The sequence below is a fragment of the Pinus tabuliformis genome, chromosome X, assembly GCF_031772625.1.
Source record: "Pinus tabuliformis cultivar Carrire ecotype Pingquan chromosome X, CPIR1, whole genome shotgun sequence".
In the NCBI taxonomy this organism is placed as follows: Eukaryota; Viridiplantae; Streptophyta; class Pinopsida; order Pinales; family Pinaceae; genus Pinus; species Pinus tabuliformis.
Genome location: NC_142308.1, coordinates 91661194 through 91681065, shown reverse-complemented (window position 1 = coordinate 91681065; position 19872 = coordinate 91661194). Strand labels below are relative to the sequence as shown.

The 19872-nt window shown below is 42.2% G+C and overlaps 1 protein-coding gene across 3 annotated transcripts in view; it reads right to left on the bottom strand.

Moving 5' to 3' along the window:
• Positions 1-19872, bottom strand: part of LOC149138545 (putative tRNA pseudouridine synthase) — a 320977-nt gene that overhangs the window by 240630 nt on the left and 60475 nt on the right. For all 3 annotated transcript variants that reach the window (XM_089449525.1, XM_089449523.1, XM_089449524.1), the window contains exons 2-3: positions 19492-19527; positions 16234-16346 (exon numbers count right to left, since the gene is read on the bottom strand). In XM_089449525.1, coding sequence (XP_089305651.1) covers positions 16234-16346; positions 19492-19527 — 149 coding nt within the window. The remainder of the gene's footprint in view (positions 1-16233; positions 16347-19491; positions 19528-19872) is intronic.

Sequence of the window (19872 nt, the reverse complement as noted above, 5' to 3'; positions counted from 1 at the left end):
AGAATGAGGAGTTGGAGGGCATGAGAGCGATTTGTGTTGAGTCAGCAGCCAAACTAACTCGCGTTGGGGAACAGTTTGGTTCACTAATGGTTCGGTTGGAATGCACATTGGAGTGATGGGGCAACCCATTCTTAGACATTACAGGCCAGTAGCACTAGCATGTTACCACTACACATTGGAGAGGGAGAGGCAGAGTCACCTCGACATATTTTATGTGTTGACCAAGATGGTGAGATGAGGCGACATGAGTTGTGCAGGGTGCATCCTTGGCAAGATGGAGGGTTAGTTCCATGTACGGGAGTTTATGCTCTCAATCCTTCCCTTGGGGTTGGATGGCAAGAGATATTGAGTTGGTATCTAGTGGAGCTGGCTAGGAGGTTAGATGCATCCATGGCCACAACTCAGCGGAGGCTGTGGATTACCAGAGGAGCTTGAGGGCCAGACTGTTGTTGGGATCTAGGTGGGATTCTCCATCACATCGTGGAGTCGATAGGTCATGGTAGCAGCTACGTGATGGACTCGATGGTTGGGTGCACACACCTTTTCATATCCCCTTCAGAGTTCCTGACAACACTAGTGACAAGATGGATTGGCAGAGGAGCAGGCAGATTTCATGAGTTGTCATGGCATGTTGGGTTGACATGGGATCGTAGGATGGTTACCATTAGACTACTCTGTCAAGAGTTTGTAGGAGGAGGTGGCATCGTCAGGCCACCAGACAAGGCATCATATGGAGACAGTGCTTTCTCATTGATGTATTGGGCACTAGAGCTACTGAGGTTCGACATGGTAGCGTTAGTCCCGATTGCATGTGAGGAGTTGAGCCACATAGGTGTACCTAGGCAGATGAGGAGGTGTAGATCACATCATGGTGGGTGTACTAGTAGAGTGGCAAATGCATGGACACATATTGGATGACCTATGGTACATGGTGGCATGGCAGTGAGCGTTGATATCTAGTGGTGCATGAAGTTGTGCCACGGAGTTCAGGGCTATGTAGTGGAGTGTTGGGGTGTGTATTTGTGTGCAGCAAAGCATGATGATGCACAACAATTTATTGAGGTATTTTAACCAGAGAGATCTCTTGACGAGGGCATCAGGAAATTCATTAGGTTTGGCACACTCAAATTTGGAGAGTGAGTTGATCATAGGGTCGACCATGAGCTTCCCTTTATCACTCACCAACGTTGCACACTGATGTCGGGGACTTTGATACCGTTCCTTAATGCTCTAATTGCGAGCAACAGAACCCAGGAGGTTCATATGAGACAATTGGACAGGGCACGGTGCATCAGGAGAGAGGCTTTCCAATTGTTGCATATGGGCAAGGCGCAGGTTGGTGGATGCAGGCTTGGGGTTAGTCCAATCTTGTCTAGAAGTAACACTTGCGCTGCACTTGAGCCCACACTCAGGGAGAGGCATGACCCCCTTTGGGTGAGACATTCTGAGGTGTCTCAGGAGCATCCACAACAGTTTGTGGACCTTACATGTAGGCAAATGTTTAAACTCCAGGCGATGTTGGTGAGCGCTTTCAAGAGGCAAGATGATAGATCCCATCGCGTGGTATGGTCGGTGCAGGGCAGGTTCGTATGCACCAAATTGGTTTGTGATGTAAGGAGGCCATATATCGATTGCACGTAAGGGCTTAAGATGTGGTACAGGTTGGCGCCAGCAACTGTCAGGACTATGCCGCAGCCATTCTGGTTGTGGGATCCAGGGATCTGGTTGGTTGATTGGACACTTTGTTTCATGATGAGCGGGAGCAGGACAGAGGATGACCCAACTCCCACTTGGTTTGACATGTGGGGGAGCGTTGAGGCCTTTGTCGCATGGCAAGACTGGTTTTCCTTGTTGCTGCTACAAATTAGAGTGAGTGTTGGATGGGTAGGTCATGACATCATGGGGATTCTTGGGCCAGATGCATTGGGACTCCATAGATATTTTTCCATCAGGTCCCAGGAGAGGGGGATACAGCGTGCACGTGACGGGCAAACCGTCATGATCAGAGTGGCACAATAACATCATGGTGGCACCCCTTTTGGACTAACTTGGGATTTTGGCCTAGCAAGGCTTAGCAGTGCAACTACCCGTGGAGGTGAGTGGGTTTCTATAGGGAAAGGTCAACCATATCTTCCATTGGGTTTTAGTGACTTGATGGTGGTGTGGCGGACTTCACCAGTGTGGCAAGGTGATCGACAGGAGGAGATCAGGGGAAGCACAGGCAGGCAAGGATTCCATCCCACAAGGATTGGATTGCGTCTTCAGGGGTCTACTCCTAAAGTGCACAAGAGAAACTATTTGGTAGAGCAGTTTCACGAGGAGATGATCAGGATTTTATACTACCATGATGCTCTACTTAGTGGCAGTATGCAAGGGACGTCTGGTGCCTATGCTGAGTTGGACAGCAAGTGGAGCAAGGGATGCCTCATGCTGATCAGGATGGCTTGGGATCCTAGCAGGACGAGTCAGAGATCAGGGATGGCTGAGTGGTACATTTGGGACCCCAGTATTGTGTGCAGAGATTGTTGGGGTCAGTCGATCGAGAGGGTGCTTGTTCAAGCATTGCTTGAGGACAAGCAATTTTTGGTGGGGAGGACTATAATGTCCCCAATTAAATTAATTTTGCTAAGATGAATTTCTATTTTGCAATTGGGTGTTGGGAAATATTTTGGCATGTAAACTTAGGAAAAGTGGGTGGAGGGAGTCCCCACTTAATTTTTGGGGAGATGGAGGCCACCAACATTAGAGAAAATGAAAGATTAAATTGATAGTGGAATATGGGGCCCACATAAAGTACACACTTGGGGAAGAAAGAATTCGAATTCCTTGAGGCAAATCGAATTGGTGGAGGGACCCACAAGGAATGCATGGCCAGCAATTATAAAAGGAAGGAATGAGGGAGCAATAGGGGTCTTTTGTCTATTTGAAAATTGAATTTGCCTTAGCTGTTCAGCTGAGCCAATATTGTGTTGTTTAGCACAAGAGCTTCCCAAGGAGAGAAGCTCAACCTTTCTTTGGTGGACATCAAGTGCCACCTTAGGAAGGCTTTTCCTTCATCACTGAGACTGGAAGAGGCATCAACTACAAGTCGCACGCATTTCTGGACTAGAGCATGCAGTCCGGGGAGCCACCACTGCACAGAGGGAGGATTCATTGGTTGTTTGTGGAGCTGGGTTGTTGGGGAATTGACCGAAGAAGCTACAGGAGTGTTCTTTGATCATTTTCATGAGTGTGGAGGGCAATTACAGCCAAGAGGACCAACCTACACGCAACTCTCACCTTATCATACACAAGACTACATCATCTCCTCCATGATTGTGCAGTCATTGGAGTGAGACTCTTTTGGGGAAGTATCATCTGGGGGAGTTTGGAGCTGGGGTGCTGGGAAATCTTTCCCATTGGGAGGGAAATTTGAGGAGAATTGCTAGAGTTTGGAGAGAAGAGATTGACAGGAGTAGCCATAGTAACAGAATTCGAATTTGGTGGGGGGCCAAGGTGTGAAGGGTCAAATTTCGAAAGTTGGAACTAAGGAAAAACCTTTCTGGGATTTTCTGCGTTTTGGGCAAGGAGTACTCTCCTAATTTTATAGAATTTTCTGGGCATTCTAGAGTGGGAAAATCAGGGGGCGAAGTCAAGCAGCAGTGTAGTTTTGGAGCAGTGGCACAGTTTTCTGGAGGTGTTGATTATTGCAGTCATTTGGCTTTCTCGTACACATCACCTGGTGCTTGTAGCCTGCCTTGTGCAAGCCCAGGTGCAATTTCTCCAACTAATTTGTACCACAGCAGATATTATTAACAAAGTTTGGCCAATTTGGGGATTTGCAAAAATTTCTTGTTTATGTGCATCCATTTCTGAAATTTTCTATGTTATTTATTTGTGCATGTCTTTGTTATTATTGTAAAATTTCTACTAGGAATATTACATAGAACCTTGGTTAGGATGCCTGCCACCTGTTCTGCTGTAAGAGTGTACCTCAACTATACTACCATCGTTGGACATAGTCTCTGACAAAGTGACACCTAATATCAATGTGCTTCGACCGATTGTGAAATACTGGATCCTCAGAGAGCTTGATGCAACTCTAATTATCACACAAAATCCTAGTCGCTTCCATCCTTCTCCTGAATAGATTCACAAGCAATTTCCTAAGCCATATGGCTTCACACGAAGTTGTACTAGCTGCCATATATTCAGCTTCAGCTGAGCTCAGAGCCACAGATTTATGTTTCCTACTACACCACGAGGTCATTCCTGATCCAGTGTTGAAACAATACCCAGTTGTACTTTTCCGATCTACTAAACTTCCAACCCAATCTACGTAAGTGAACCCACTCAGCTTGATGTCATTGCCTTGGGTGTACAATAGTCCATGCTCAATTGTTCCTTGTATATACCTGAGAACATGTTTGACTGTTGCCCAGTGCGCCCTCTTGGGTTCCACCATGAACTGACTGAGGGTGTTGACAGCGTAACAAATGTCTAGCCTGGTATTGACCAGATACATCAAGGACCCTATATGTTGTCTATACAAGGTGGGATCAACGTCTTTATCTTAAGATGCATCAATCTTCTTCCAATTGGTGATCATTAGAGTAGCCATAGGTCTACAGTCCTGCATCCTAAATCTCTTCAAGATCTCTGTAGCATATCTCCCTTGTCCAAGGAAGATCTCACCCTTCTGCTGCCAAACTTCCAACCCCAGGAAATAATGCATCTATCCCAAATCCTTCATGTCGAATTCTGTGGCTAAGTTCTTCTTGCAGTCTTTGATGAGCCTGGATGATCTTGTCAGGAAAAGATCATCCACATATAACACTAGGATTAGAGGCTCATTCTCTACGACAAGATAGTAGAGATTAGGATCTGCGTCACTCTTGACGAACCCCATCTTCTGCAAGTAGCCATCAATTCGACCGTACCATGCTCTAGGTGCTTGTTTAAGCCCATACAAGGCTTTCTTTAATCTGCATATATGAGACCTCTTCTCATGTGTCTCAAAACCCTCTAATTGTTCAATGTATACTTCCTCTTCTATTACCACATACAAGAATGTCATCTTAGCATCCATCTGCTGAATCTCCCACCCCATCTGTGCTGCAAGAGATATCAACGTTCTAATAGAAGTATAACTGGCTACGCGGGCGCAGGTTTCTTCATAGTCTATCCCTTCCTTCTGAGCATACCCCTTCGCCACAAACCTGGCTTTGTATTTCTCCACACTATCGTCTGCAGCATATTTAACTTTCTAGATCCATCTCGAACCTACCACTTACCTGTCCTGAGGCCTAGGTACCACTTTCCAGACATCATTGACCATTATAGAACTGTATTCCTCCACCATCGCATCTACCCATACCTGATGTTGAACATCCTCCTGAAAACTAGAAGGTTCCCCAACCTAAGCTACTAGGGCCTGGAATCTGTCTGGTTGTCTTCGCTCCCTTTTATCATTCATTGGTGCACCAATGAAGTCCTTTGCATTCCGTAGAATCTATCGGAGTTCCCGGCTCGTTCTTCCACTAGTAGTGGGTACATCTATCATCTCTTCCTCTTCCTGAGATTCCTCTTGTTCTAAAGCTTTGCCTTCAGGGGAATTTCTGGTACTAGTTTTTGCTGGTCGTAGTGGTTGGACCAACAGATCGTCTTTTGACTGCTCCTCAGAAGGCATTTCTCGGGATTTCCTAAAAGCTCCGTCCTCCATGAACTTTACATCCCGTCGAACTACTACCTTCCTACTCCTTGGAAGATAGACACTATATGCCTTAGCATTCTCGCTATATCCCACAAGATATCCTTTCTCAGCAGTGTGATCTAATTTCTCTCTTTTCTTCAGCTATACAGCAATACGCTAAACTCCATGTGAAAATTTCCAAACTGAAATTCTATTATTGCAGCAACTGATTTATTTCACCTACTTATTATTCTCAATAAGTTATTTACGAAATTCCTTCGGTAAATATTAAAATAAATTCTACTGCAGTTATCACACAATTACCCAGAGAAAAAATACACGTACAAGAATCAATCACATCGACACAATTATTTTTGGACAATTGTCCCTAGAAAAACCCAATGCGGGAAAACCGGTGCAGCAGATGAGGGCTTTATTAATCTTCAGCAGCAATTGTTTTTACAAGGAATGATTTTTACAGAGAACTGAAAGAAAACACCTGAGACTTTCCCTCTGAGACTATCTGACGCTTTGGAGACCCTGCTCCCACTTCTGCGTCACTCTGATTGACCTAGCTTGGCTCTGAGTGGCTCTGCGTCCCTCTGCATCAGCCTACATAGGCCTTGTGTCTCTTCTCTGGACTGCGTCTCTCTTTCTGCGTTGTCTTCCACTGCCCCTGCATCACCTCCAACTCGAAATCTTCTTGTTGTTGAAGCCCTCCTCTTCCTCCACCCTGCAACTCCCTCCGAAATTGATCTCCTCTTCCTTGAGAATTGAATTTCCTTGAGATACTGAGTATCTGTCAGTGTGTCTCCAAATGACCCTCAAGTCTTGTTGATGAATTTTCTTGTTGATGAATCGATTAAGTACCTAATCAACAGCTAAGATTAAAACAGACTTGATCCTGGTCTCTTAGAAGCTTCTTATCCTTATCTTTATTAATACCCAATAATATTTTTTTTTCCAAACTTTAGACTTAGGAACCCATTAAAAAGATTAATTATTTTAATAACTCCTCATCTGGATGGAATTTCTCAAAACGATTTCTGGGACTTGGAGATCTCATGTGCCTTAGCCTCTCCTCCAAATTTCAAGGCTAGAGCACATCCGATGCTACCACAAATCAACACTCCCTCTTAGCGAGGAATGTGCTCTAATAATGCTCCATCACTGAAACATCACATTGATCCTTCGCACTGGTACCTGTGTTGATGCTTGGCCTGCTGCCTTACATCATCTGCATTGTTGCTTCCTGTACTGCTGCCCATGACACTGCCACTGCCACTGCTACATCTGTATTGCAGCTCCCTCTCAATCTACTGCATCATGTTGCCCATAGCACTGCCACTGCTAACTGTTGCACTGCAACTTTTGATACTTATCCATTATTGAAATGGATTCTTTACCATCCCCATCTTCTCCCTGAAATGAACAAACTTTGTTCTTCCTAGAGCCTTGGTGAGGATGTCTACCACCTGTTCTCCTATAGGAGTGTACCTCAACTGTACTGCCCCTCGTTGGACACAGTGTCTGACAAAGTGACACCTAATATCAATGTGCTTCGACCGATCATGAAATACTGGATTCTCAGAGAGCTTGATGCAACTCTGATTATCACACATGATCCTAGTCGCTTCCATCCTTCTCCTGAATAGATTCACAAGCAATTTCCTAAGCCATATGGCTTCACACGAAGTTGTGCTAGCTACCATATATTTTGCTTTAGCTGAGCTCAGAGCCACGAATTTTTGTTTCCTACTGCACCAGGAGGTCATTCTTGATCCAATGTTGAAACAGTACCCAGTTGTACTTTTCCAATCTACTGAACTTCCAGCCCAATCTGTGTCAGTGAACCCACTCAGCCTGATATCATTGCCTCTGGTGTACAATAGTCCGTGCTCGATTGTTCCTTGTATATACCTGAGAACATGTTTGGCTGCTGCCTAGTGCGCCCTCTTAGGTTCTACCATGAACTAACTGAGGGTGTTGACAGCATAACAAATGTCTGGCCTGGTATTGACCAGATACATCAAGGACCCTATGAGCTGCCTATACAAGGTGGGATCAACATCTTTATCTTCTAATGCATCAATCTTCTTCCAATTGGTGATCATTGGAGTAGCCATAGGTCTACAATCCTGCATCCTGAATCTCTTCAAGATTTTTGTAGTATATCTCCCTTGTCTCAAGAAGATTTCACCCTTCTGCTGCCAAACTTCCAACCCCAAAAAATAATGCATCTGTCCCAAATCCTTCATGTCGAATTTTGTGGCTAGGTTCTTCTTGCAGTCTTTGATGAGCCTGGATGATCCTGTCAAGAAGAGATCATCCACATATAACACTAGGATTAGAGGCTCATTCTCTACAACTAGATAGTAGAGATTAGGGTCTGCGTCACTCTTGACGAACCCCATCTTCTGCAAGTAGCCATCAATTCGACCATACCATGCCCTAGGTGCCTGTTTCAGCCCATACAAAGCTTTCTTTAATCTGCATACATGAGATTTCTTCTCATGTGTCTCAAAACCTTCTAGTTGTTCGATGTATACTTCCTCTTCTATTACCCTGTTCAAGAATGTCGTCTTGACATCCATCTGATGGATCTCCCACCCCATCTGCGTTGCAAGAGATATCACGGTCCTAATAGAAGTATACCTGGCTACTGGGGCGAAGGTTTCTTTGTAGTCTATCCCTTCCTTCTGAGCATACCCCTTTGCCACGAACCTGGCTTTGTATTTCTCCACACTGCCGTCTGCAGCATATTTGACCTTATAGATCCATCTCGAACCTACCACTGATCTGTCCTGAGGCCTAGGTACCACTTCCCAAACATCATTGACCATTATAAAGTTGTGTTCTTCCACCATCGCATCTACCCATACATGATGTTGAACGGCCTCCTGAAAACTAGAAGGTTCCCCAACCTAAGCTATTAAGGCCTAGTATCTGTCTGGCTGTCTTCGCTCCCTTTTACTATTCCTGGGTGCACCAATGAAGTCTTTTGCATCCTGTAGAATCTGTCGGAGTTCCCGACTCATTCTTCCACTGCTAGTAGGTACATCTATCAATTCCTCTTCTTCCTGAGATTCCTCCTATTCTGAAGCCTTATCTTCAAGAGGATTTCCAGTACCGGTTTCCGCTGGTTGAAGTGGTCTCACCAACAACTCGTCTTTCGACTGCTCCTCAGAAGGCATTTCTCGGGATTTTTTGAAAGCTCTATCCTCCATGAACTTTACGTCCCGCCGAACTACTACCTTCCTACTCCCTGGAAGATAGACTCTGTATGCCTTAGCATTCTCGCTATATCCCACAAGATATCCTTTCTTAGCAGTTTGATCTAATTTCTTTCACTTCTCTTCGAGTATACGACAATACGCTAAACTCCCAAATATTCTGAAATGACTGACTTCAGGTATCTTCCCAGTGAAGACCTTCTCCGAAGTGATTTTGTCCAATTCCCTGTGAGGAGTCTTGTTCTAGACATAAACTGTCATGCCGCATGCTTCTGTCCACGGGAATTTATGCATATATTGATCATACAGCATTGCCCTAGCTGCTTCCACAATAGTCCTGTTTTTCCTTTCTGCAATTACATTATGCTCTAGATTGTAGAGAGTTTTCCACTCTCTTCTAATGCCTTCCTTAGAGCAAAAATCGGTGAAGTCCTTGTCAACATACTCTCCACCATTGTCCGAGCGCAACACTTTTATCTTCTTTCCTGTCAAATTCTCCACTAGAGCCTTGAACTCTTTGAATCGATCGAAAACCTCATCCTTGATCTTCATAGAGTAGATCCAAGTCTTCCTGGAATGGTCATCGATGAAGGTGGCAAAGTACTCAGCACCACTAAGAGATTTTGTGGACATCGGTCCACAGATGTCTAAGTGTATCAATCCTAGCACACTCTTTGCCCTATCGTTACTTCTGGAAAACGCAGCTTTGGCATACTTGCCCAAAGCGCACCTTCTGCATACATCATCTCGTTCAATACTTAGTTCTGGAACTCCTGATACTATTTTCCTGGAACTCCTGATACTATGGCACATGAGGATGGGACCATGGGGCTCTGCGTCAACCTGCGTAGGCCCTGTGTCTCTTCTCAGGACTGCGTCTCTCTTTTTGCGCTGTCTTTCATTGCCCCTGCATCACCTCCTCATCGAACTCTGCTTGTGCTGAAGCCTCCTCTTCCTCCACCCCACAACTCCCTCTGAAATCGATCTCCTCTTCCTTGAGATACTGAGTATCTGTCGGTGTGTCTCCAAATGATCCTAGAGTCTTCTCTCATACTTTTCATGTTGATGAATGAACGACCGAGATTAAATCTCTAATCAACGGCTAAGATTAAAACAGACTTGATCATCATCTCTTAGAAGCTTCTCATCCTTATCTTTATTAATACCCATTAATATTTTTATGTTCCTAAGTTTAGACTTAGGAACCCATTAAAAATATTAATTATTTTAATAACTCCTCATCCGAATGGAATTTCTCAAAAACAATTTCTGGGTCTTGGAGATCTCATGTGCCTTAGCCTCTCCTCCAAATTTCAAGGCTAGAGCACATCCAATGCTACCACAAATCAACACTCCCAAATATCCTGAAATGACTGACTTCAGGTGTCTTCCCGGTGAAGACCCTTTCCGGAGTGATTTTGCCCAATGCCCTGTGTGGAGTCCTATTCTGAACATAAACTGTCGTGTTGCATGCTTCTGCCCACAGGAATTTGGGCATATCCTGATCATACAGCATTGCCCTAGCTGCTTCCACAATAGTCCTGCTTTTCCTTTCTGCTACTCCATTCTGCTCCGGATTCTATTCACTCTTTTCTGATGCCTTCCTTACCGCAAAAATCGGTGAATTCCTTGTCAACAAACTCTCCACCATTGTCTAAGCGCAACACTTTTATCTTCTTTCCTATTAAATCCAAGTCTTCCTGGAATGGTCATCGATGAAGGTGACAAAGTATTCGACACCACTAAGAGCTTTTGTGGACATCGGTCCGCAGATGTCTGAGTGTATCAATCCTAGAACACTCTTAGCTCTATTGTTACTTCTGGAAAACGCAACGTTGGCATACTTTGCCAGAGCGCATCCTCTACATACATCATCTCGTTCGGTACTTAGTTCTGGAACTCCTAATACTGTTTTCCTGAGAATTCTCAGAGCCCCATGGTGTAAGTGTCCCATCCTCCTGTGCCATAGTTCATTCAAATCCTTATCTCCATTGTTGCCTATCAGTGCCATTAGTGATTCTAGCTATAATCTATACAACCCGTTACTTCTGATTCCGATCTGGGCCTTCTTTTTCAACCTCGAGTGTTTGACATATACTTCTTCCTTGATGAAGAAAACGTCATAGCCCTTGTTTTGAAGTTGAGATACAGAGAGTAAGTTCATCCCTAATCCTGGCACATGCAACACATTGGTGCTCGTAACCGCTCTCTTGCTTCGGTTTGAAAGACTATGGTACCTCTTCCTACTGGGGTACACTTTGCCTTATTTCCGATGGTGATCTGAAAATACATTCTTTCTTCCTAATAATCTGAAAAACATTCTCGAATTCTTGTGATATGCCAAGAAGCTCCACTATTTATATACCAAACCTCAGAGGAGATAGAGCTTGCTAGGCAAGCGACTTCTTCTTCCAATCTGGAAGCTAACATAGAGTAATCGTGATCCATGTCCCTCGTGTCTTCTTCTGGAAATTTGCGTGAGTCCCTTTGAGTTGATGCCTCTGCATCATGCTCTTGACCCATAGTCGATTTTTCTCTCCTGTTTCCGGATTTCTGCTCTGATACCATGTGAAAATTTCTAACCTGAAATTCTACTACAGCAACTGATTTATTTCACCTACTTATTCTTCACAATAAGTTATTTACGAAATCCCTTCAGCAAATATTAAAATAAATTCTACTGCAATTATCACATAATTACACAGAGAAAATACATACACAAGAACCAATCACATCATCACAGTTGTTTTTGGACAATTGTCTCCAAAAAAACCCAACTCGGAAAAAACGGTGCAGCAAATGAGAGTTTTATTAATCTTCAGACACAATCGCTTTTACAAGGAATGATTTTACAAAGAACTTGAGAGAAAACACCTGAGACTTTCCCCTGGAAACTTTCTGACACTTTAGAGACCTTTCTCCCACTTCTGCGTCACCTCTGTGTCACTCTGCGTGGCTCACCGTGGCTCTGAGTGACTCCATGTCCCTCTGCGTCAACTTGCGTAAGGGCTACGTCTCCCCTGGACTGCGTCTCCCTCTGTGCTGTCTCTCAATGTCCCTGCGTCACCCCCTACTCAATCCCTGACTGTTGTTGATACCCTCCTCTTCCTCCACCCTACAACTCTCCCTCTGAAATTTATCTCCTCTTGAGAATCGATTTCCTTGAGATACTGAGTATCTATTGGTGTGTCTCCAAATGATCCTAGAGTCTTCTCTCATACTTTTCATGTTGATGAATCAATGGTCGAGATTAAGTCTCTAATCAAAGGCTAAGATTAAAACAGACTTGATCCTCGTCTCTTAGAAGCTTCTCACCCTTATCTTTATTAATACCCATTAATATTTTTATTTTCCTAAGTTTAGAGTTAGGAACCTATTAAAAATATTAATTATTTTAATAACTCCTCATCCGGGTGGAATTTCTCCAAACGATTTATGGGTCTTGGAGATCTCATGTGCCTTAGCCTCTCCACCAAATTTCAAGGCTAGAGCACATCCGATGCTGCCAAAAATCAACACTCCCTCTTAGTGAGGAATGTGCACAATGCTTCATCATAGAAGCATCACACAGATCCTCCGCATCGGTCCTCTGTGCTGATGCTTGGATTGTTGCCCTACATCCACTATACTATTGCTTCCTGTACTGTTGCCCATGACACTACCACCGCCACTACTACATCTATACTGCAGCTCCCTCTCAACATGTTGCATCATGTTTCCCATAGAACTGCTACTGCTAACTGTTGCACTGCAACTCTCAACACTTATCCATTTTTGCTACTGAAATGGATTCTTCACCATCCCCATCTTCTCCCTGAAATAAACAAACTTTGTTCTTCCTAGAGCCTTGGTGAGGATGTCTGCCACCTGTTCTCTTGTAGGAGTGTACCTCAACTGTACTGCCCCTCGTTGGACACAGTGTCTGACAAAGTGCACTTGATATCAATGTGCTTCAACCAATCATGAAATATTAGATTCTCAGAGAGCTTGATGCAACTCTGATTATCACACAAAATCCAAGTCACTTCCATCCATCTCTTGAATAGATTCACAAGCAATTTCCTAAGCCATATGGCTTCGCATGAAGTTGTGCTAGCTGCCATATATTCATCTTCAGCTGAGCTCAGAGCCACAGATTTTTGTTTCCTACTACACCAGGAGGTCATTCCTAATCCAATGTTGAAATAGTACCCAGTTGTACTTTTCCGATCTACTGAACTTCTATCCCAATCTGCGTCAGTGAACCCACTCAACCTGATGTCATTGCCTTGGGTGTACAATAGTCCATAATCGACTGTTCCTTGTATATACCTGAGAACATGTTTGGATGTTGCCCGGTGCACCCTCTTGGGTTCCACCATGAACTAATTGAGGGTGTTGACGACGTAACAAATGTCTGGCCTAGTATTGACCAGATACATCAAGGACCCTATAAGCTGCTTGTACAAGGTGGGATCAACGTCTTTATCTTTTGATGCATCAATCTTCTTCTAGTTGGTGATCATTGGAATAGACATAGGTCTACAGTCCTGCATCCTAAATCTCTTCAAGATCTCTGTAGCATATCTCCCTTCTCCAAGGAAGTTCTCACCCTTCTGCTACAAAACTTCCAACCCCAAGAAATAATGCATCTGCCCCAAATCCTTCATGTCGAATTCTATGGCTAGGTTATTTTTGTAGTCTTTGTTGAACCTGGATGATCCTGTCAGAAAAATATCATCCACATATAACACTAGGATTAGAGGCTCATTCTCTACGACAAGATAGTAGAGATTAGGATCTGTGTCACTCTTGACGAACCCCATCTTCTGCAAGCAGCCATCGCTTCGACCATACCATGCTCTAGGTGCATGTTTAAGCCCATACAAGGCTTTCTTTAATCTATATACATGAGACTTCTTCTCATGTGTCTCAAAACGCTCTGGTTGTTCAATGTATACTTCCTCTTCTAATACCCCATTCAAGAATGTCGTCTTAACATCCATCTCATGAATCTCCCACCCCATCTGTGCTACAAGAGATATCACCATTCTAATAGAAGTATACCTAGCTACTGGGGCGAAGGTCTCTTCGTAGTTTATCCCTTCCTTCTGAGCATAACTCTTAGCCACAAACCTGGCTTTGTATTTCTCCACACTGTCATTTGTAGCATAGTTGACTTTGTAGATCCATCTCGAACCTACCACTGACTTGTCCTGAGGCCTAGGTACCACTTCCCAGACAAGATATCCTTTCTCGCTAAATCACACAAGATATCCTTTCTCAGCAGTTTGATTTAATTTCTCTCTTTTCTTCGAGTATACAGCAATACGCTAAACTCCCAAATATCTTGAAATGACTAACTTTAGGTGTCTTCCCTGTGAAGACCCTTTCCGGAGTAATTTTGCCCAATGCCCTGTGTGGAGTTCTATTCTGAACATAAACTGTCGTGCTGCATGCTTCTTCCCATGGGAATTTGGGCATATCCTGATCATACAACATTGCCCTAGTTGCTTCCACAATAGTCCTGTTTTTCCTTTCTGCTACTCCATTCTGCTCTGGAATGTAGGTAGTTGTCCACTCCCTTTTGATGCCTTCCTTAGCGCAAAAATCAGTGAAGTCCATGTCAACATACTCTCCACCATTGTCTGAGCGCAACACTTTTATCTTATTTCCTGTTAGATTCTCCACTAGAGCCTTGAACTCTTTGAATTGACCAAAAACCTCATCCTTGGTTTTCAGAAAGTAGATCCAAGTCTTCCTGGAATGGTCATCGATGAAGGTGACGAAGTATTCGGTACCACTAAGAGCTTTTGTGGACATTAGTCCGCAAATGTCTGATTGTATGAATCCTAGAACACTCTTAGCTCTATTATTACTTCTGGAAAACGCAACTTTGGCATACTTGCCCAGAGCGCATCCTCTGCACACATCATCTCGTTCGGTACTCAATTCTAGAACCCCTGATACTGTTTTCCTAAGAATTCTCAGAACCCCTGGTGTAAGTGTCGCATCCTCCTGTGCCATAGTTCATTCAAATCTCTACCTCCATTGCTGCCTATCAGTGCCATTGGTGATTCTAGCTATAATCTATACAGCCTGTTACTTCTGATTCCGATCTGGGCCTTCTTTTTCCAACTCGGGTGTTTGACATATACTTTCTCCTTAATGAAGAAAATGTCATAGCCCTTATTTTGAAGTTGAGATACGGAGAGTAAGTTCATCCCCAATCCTGGAACATGCAACACATTGGTTGCTCGAAGCCGCTCTCCTGCTTCGGTTTGAAAGACTATAGTACCTCTTCCTATTGGGGTACACTTTGCCTTATTTCCCATGGTGATCTGAAAATTCATTCTTTCTTCCTGATAATCTAAAAAACATTCTCGAATTCCTGTCATATGCCAGGAAGCTCCACTATCTATATACCAAACCTCAGAGGAGGCAGAGCTTGCTAGGCAAGCGACTTCTTCTTCCAATCTGGAAGCTAACATAGAGTAATCATGATCCATGTCCCTTGTGTCTTTTTCTAGAAATCTGCGTGAGTCCCTTTGAGTTGATGCCTCTGCATCATGCTCTTGACCCATAGTCGATTTTCTCTCCTGTTGCCGGATCTCTGCTCTGATACCATGTGAAAATTTCTAACCTAAAATTCTACTGCAGCAACTGATTTATTTCACCTACTTATTCTTCACAATAAGTTATTTACAAAATCCCTTCAGCGAATATTAAAATAAATTCTATTGCAGTTGTCACATAATTACATAGATAAAATACATACACAAGAACCAATCACATCTGATGTTACGAAAAATCAACAATCATGACAGATAAACGAGGGCACACAATGACTGGCTCAGGCGGCGGAGAATAAGAGCACATCAAGCTTTCCAGTGGCTGCAAGGGGCTGCTGGTTGCTAGCTGAAAACAAAGCTAGGAGAAAATTTCTCCTATAGGGGTCACCCACTGGTGGTGGGTAACAGGAGGTACCATGGGAATGATAACCAAAACCAAAGTAGAAACGTATTTGAGGAACAACAGTTATTGCTGAAAGGAATAATGGATGTAAAGCCACAATTAATGAGGAACAATGAACAATATAGTGAGATATTTGAAGGGTAAGGAACATAGTTAAGAAAAGGAAAATGTGAACGTATGTGAGGACCAATTTAATCAAAGACCAATACTTCAGAAACAAACTTGAGAACAACATGAAGGTATCATTCTAGAATTAATTCTCAATAAAACTTGCAAAATCTATGAACTCAGATTTATACAAAGCGTACCCAATCAACTATGACGTTAAAACTTAAAAATAATAAGTAGAAGAAAATAGTAATTATAAAATCATACCCCTTTGTCAGTTCGACTGCTCCTCTTCCATCCGACTTTATGTAGATTTCCATAGTTACTCCGAAGCATTCCTCCCGCCTTGAGAATAGCATTTTCCAATTCATCCTCAATTGCTACATTTAACATCAATATATCATAAATGTCTCTTTTATACAACTTCAAATAGTCCATCATCTGATACAGCAAATATCTTATACAGAATATAAAAGAATTTTGGAGAGAACACCAAAACTACTCCAATGTATCACTTACCTAGTAGAGAAAAGGTTCAAGGCCAATATCAGTATTGCTATAAGAATAAAAAAAATGTGAACTAAGCCAGCTCAATATACACAAACATTTTAAGAACAAATCTTGAAATAACAAAAACAATTGATTCCAATCTTATCCAGTGTCATAGTTGCAAAGTCAAAATAACATGCCAATAACATAGTTTGGAAGGATGCTATTGAACAACAGTGGAAACTAAATAAGGTAAGAAATGGTGAAATGTTTTCTGTTGAAACCATAAAGGGTAAAAAAATCAAAAAGGCAATCAATATGATGATCAGAGGAAAAAAAATCAAGGAATAAATTAACAAGTATTAAGCCTAGTAACTCAGTTTTGAGGATAACTTCAGTCACGTTGATCAACACTAATCAAGCTAACAAAATTATTTTGTGACACATTGCAGAAGCCTATATAGGTTGTTCAGCTTGTTAATAGGAATCGGCCCACAAATGTCAACCTACAAGGCAACTGGCACCTAGAATAAGCATACATAAGTGTATGATATCTTATGTAACCATAACATTTTGTGTTGAAGAAAGTGTAACTAGGTTCGGTATTTACAAATGTAATTTTGATCTTTGTACTTGTCAAGAAAAAAAAATATTATTTTTGTAAATTATAAGAATGAGTTTCTTTCTCATTCCATAGGTCTAGGAAAGTCAAAGAATCAAAGTCATGTTAAAGAGCTCTTCTTGAGCATGAATATGGGTCAACCTAGTGTCAAGTAGCCCTCCAAGACAAGCACCATCCTCCAAAGAAGAAGACTGCCAGCAAAACGATGTGAAAGACAGTCAAGTCGGCTTCAAAGTATATATAGATGACACGTCACTCAATAAAAGGACGCAACGGTTCACTAAGTTCACATCGGCTTGCATACATGGACTAACACCTATAAATACGCAGCTGGAGTAATCACAGGAGGACATAACTTCGGATCACTCTGAAACTTTGATGGCACAGTAAGGTACAGGATCTCGGTGATAAGCACAGTGACATCTTCGCATAAGATCTCTGAAATCTCAGGCAAGCACAGTGACACATAATCTCGGGTTTCTCTGTGATTTTTTGTGGGAAAAAGGACTTCGGATACCTCTGCTATCTTCGGTGATGATCACAGTGAAATATAACAGTCTCATGACCACGGTCTCTTCTCGATTTCAGTGACTACTGTCTTGGAAGTTACAGTCTCGGTATGCATACGAAGAACCTCAGTCATACTCTGTCTCGGCTTATATATATACACAGTCACAGTCTTGATCTCGCAGTCTTGGTGTATCTACAATGGAGAGGATCATACAGTCTCGGCATATCATCAAGACACAGTCATGATCTAAGTATAGTCACAACCATGGTCTCAGGAAGATCTTTGTAGTAGTGCAACAAGATGACACAGTAATGATGGTGCAGTTGAGACGATGCAACAATGATCTATGTGAAGATGGAGTAATGGTGTAGAAGCAATGATCTCATTGTCATAATGAGTATCTCACTAGAGGCACAATAATGTTCTCAGTGATGACAGCAGCAAGGAAGATCTCAGTGGTGCAGTGATGATGAACTCAGCAATGACGAAGAAGAGGATTGGTGTCTTGATCTTGGAGCGGCATTATAGGTCAAGGGTCATGGTCTTGGTATTCATCAATTGGAATCTCTATAAGAAGAATTTTGTGTGGGTTTTCCTCTCCAAGAGGGAGAGGTTTTGGCCCTGGCAGAATGCCAACATCTTGTGTTCTTGTCTCTTTGTTTTGGTAGCTATTTGATGAAGTAAGAAATACACACACTAATGATATCAAGTAAAAGATTGTGCTAATAAGCTAAAGATAAAATACCTCACAAATAGTTATCATGCCAAGAAGAATCTCATTAGTTATTATGCCCTAGATTCTTCAACATTTTGTACATGGTAATTTTTGTTTTTTAAAAAATTCTACTTGGAGCAGACCTACTATTAGAGATTATTACTGCTTTGGAGATTGCACTTTGGTGTCATTAACAACCTAAGGGTTTCCAACGAGTCCTGACTCGTCTAAAAGAACTCAGTCTCACCCTAGACGCCGCACAGAATTTTATTTCAAGATTCAAAAGCTGCTTGCAAGTGGTTGAAGCTGCTCAGTCTACCGCTAGCCTGATTTCAAGCTTGGTTATGGCCAAAACATGCTAACACTAGGACTTTTCCAACTGCACAACATTGGTAAATTACTCTCTATTTGAAAGTGTGAAATATTTTTATTCTTAAGCATTATCTATCATGCATTGATTACAAATTTCACATATGTTCTTATCTAAGTTTGCACAAACAAGAATACTCATATTAGGATAAACAGTGCCAAACAGTACCCAGGAGTCTCTGGCAGGCTTCAGTTCATGTGCTTCTCATCGATACCATCGGTAAAGTTCAGAAGACTATGACTGATCCTCGAAGTATAATGAACAGAAAAACAAAGTGACTCTGGATGGATTTACCAAGTTTGGCAAGGCTTGGCAAGTACTCACCTAACTCATGAAATCAATCAAGAGTGACAAAGTCTTGATTTTAACCCGCAAATTCACCTACTTGCTCAGTTTTTGACAAGCAAGTCAACTCACCATATTTCCATGTGAATCTTTGCAAGTGGTACTATAGAGATATATACCAATGGTAATTGTTTTATGTAATTGCTCCTGTCCTAGTGAAGCTGTGTCTATTGCAATGATGCTGTGAATGTTTATTTCCTTGTACTCACAATATTATCCACCATTAGCTTGAATTTTATCTTGATGAACAGTCAAATCTCACATAAACAGGCTTCTGAATTGATGCTTACTCCAGGAAAGGCAAGACAAAAAACAAATAATTAATATATACATACAAAGTTGACAGAGATATCAAATGTAGTACAAAACCCTACTCAAAGCAAGTTCATATCAATCCTGCATAATAAATAACATCAGCAATTCTGAAATCAATGATTTAAAGAGCATGTAACAATCAGAAATGGACTACTTACTGACTGTAGAAGCAGAGTCCCGCTGAATTTGCAGACCTGAAAGCAGTGAAAATACACAAATATATATGAACAAGAAGCTTTATTAGAAATGACTATTTCAAAATTTTACTGAAAATCTTAAGACAAATAACACGAAATGAGCTAAACAAACAGAACATTTATAATTTTAAGACAAAATAGTAACCAGTTCACTGTTTGAAAATTTGTTCCAAAGTTCTATTGCAATATCAACTTACTAAGTGTTACCGCTCAAACTAGCAGGGGACCTAAGGAGGATCCCTAAAGGGAAAATGCTAAGGCAAGGACAACAAATGGAGACTTAGCCCACTATCACCTCAACTAAGGCTACCTTCTATTTATGGACTTTCACGGATGGGATGA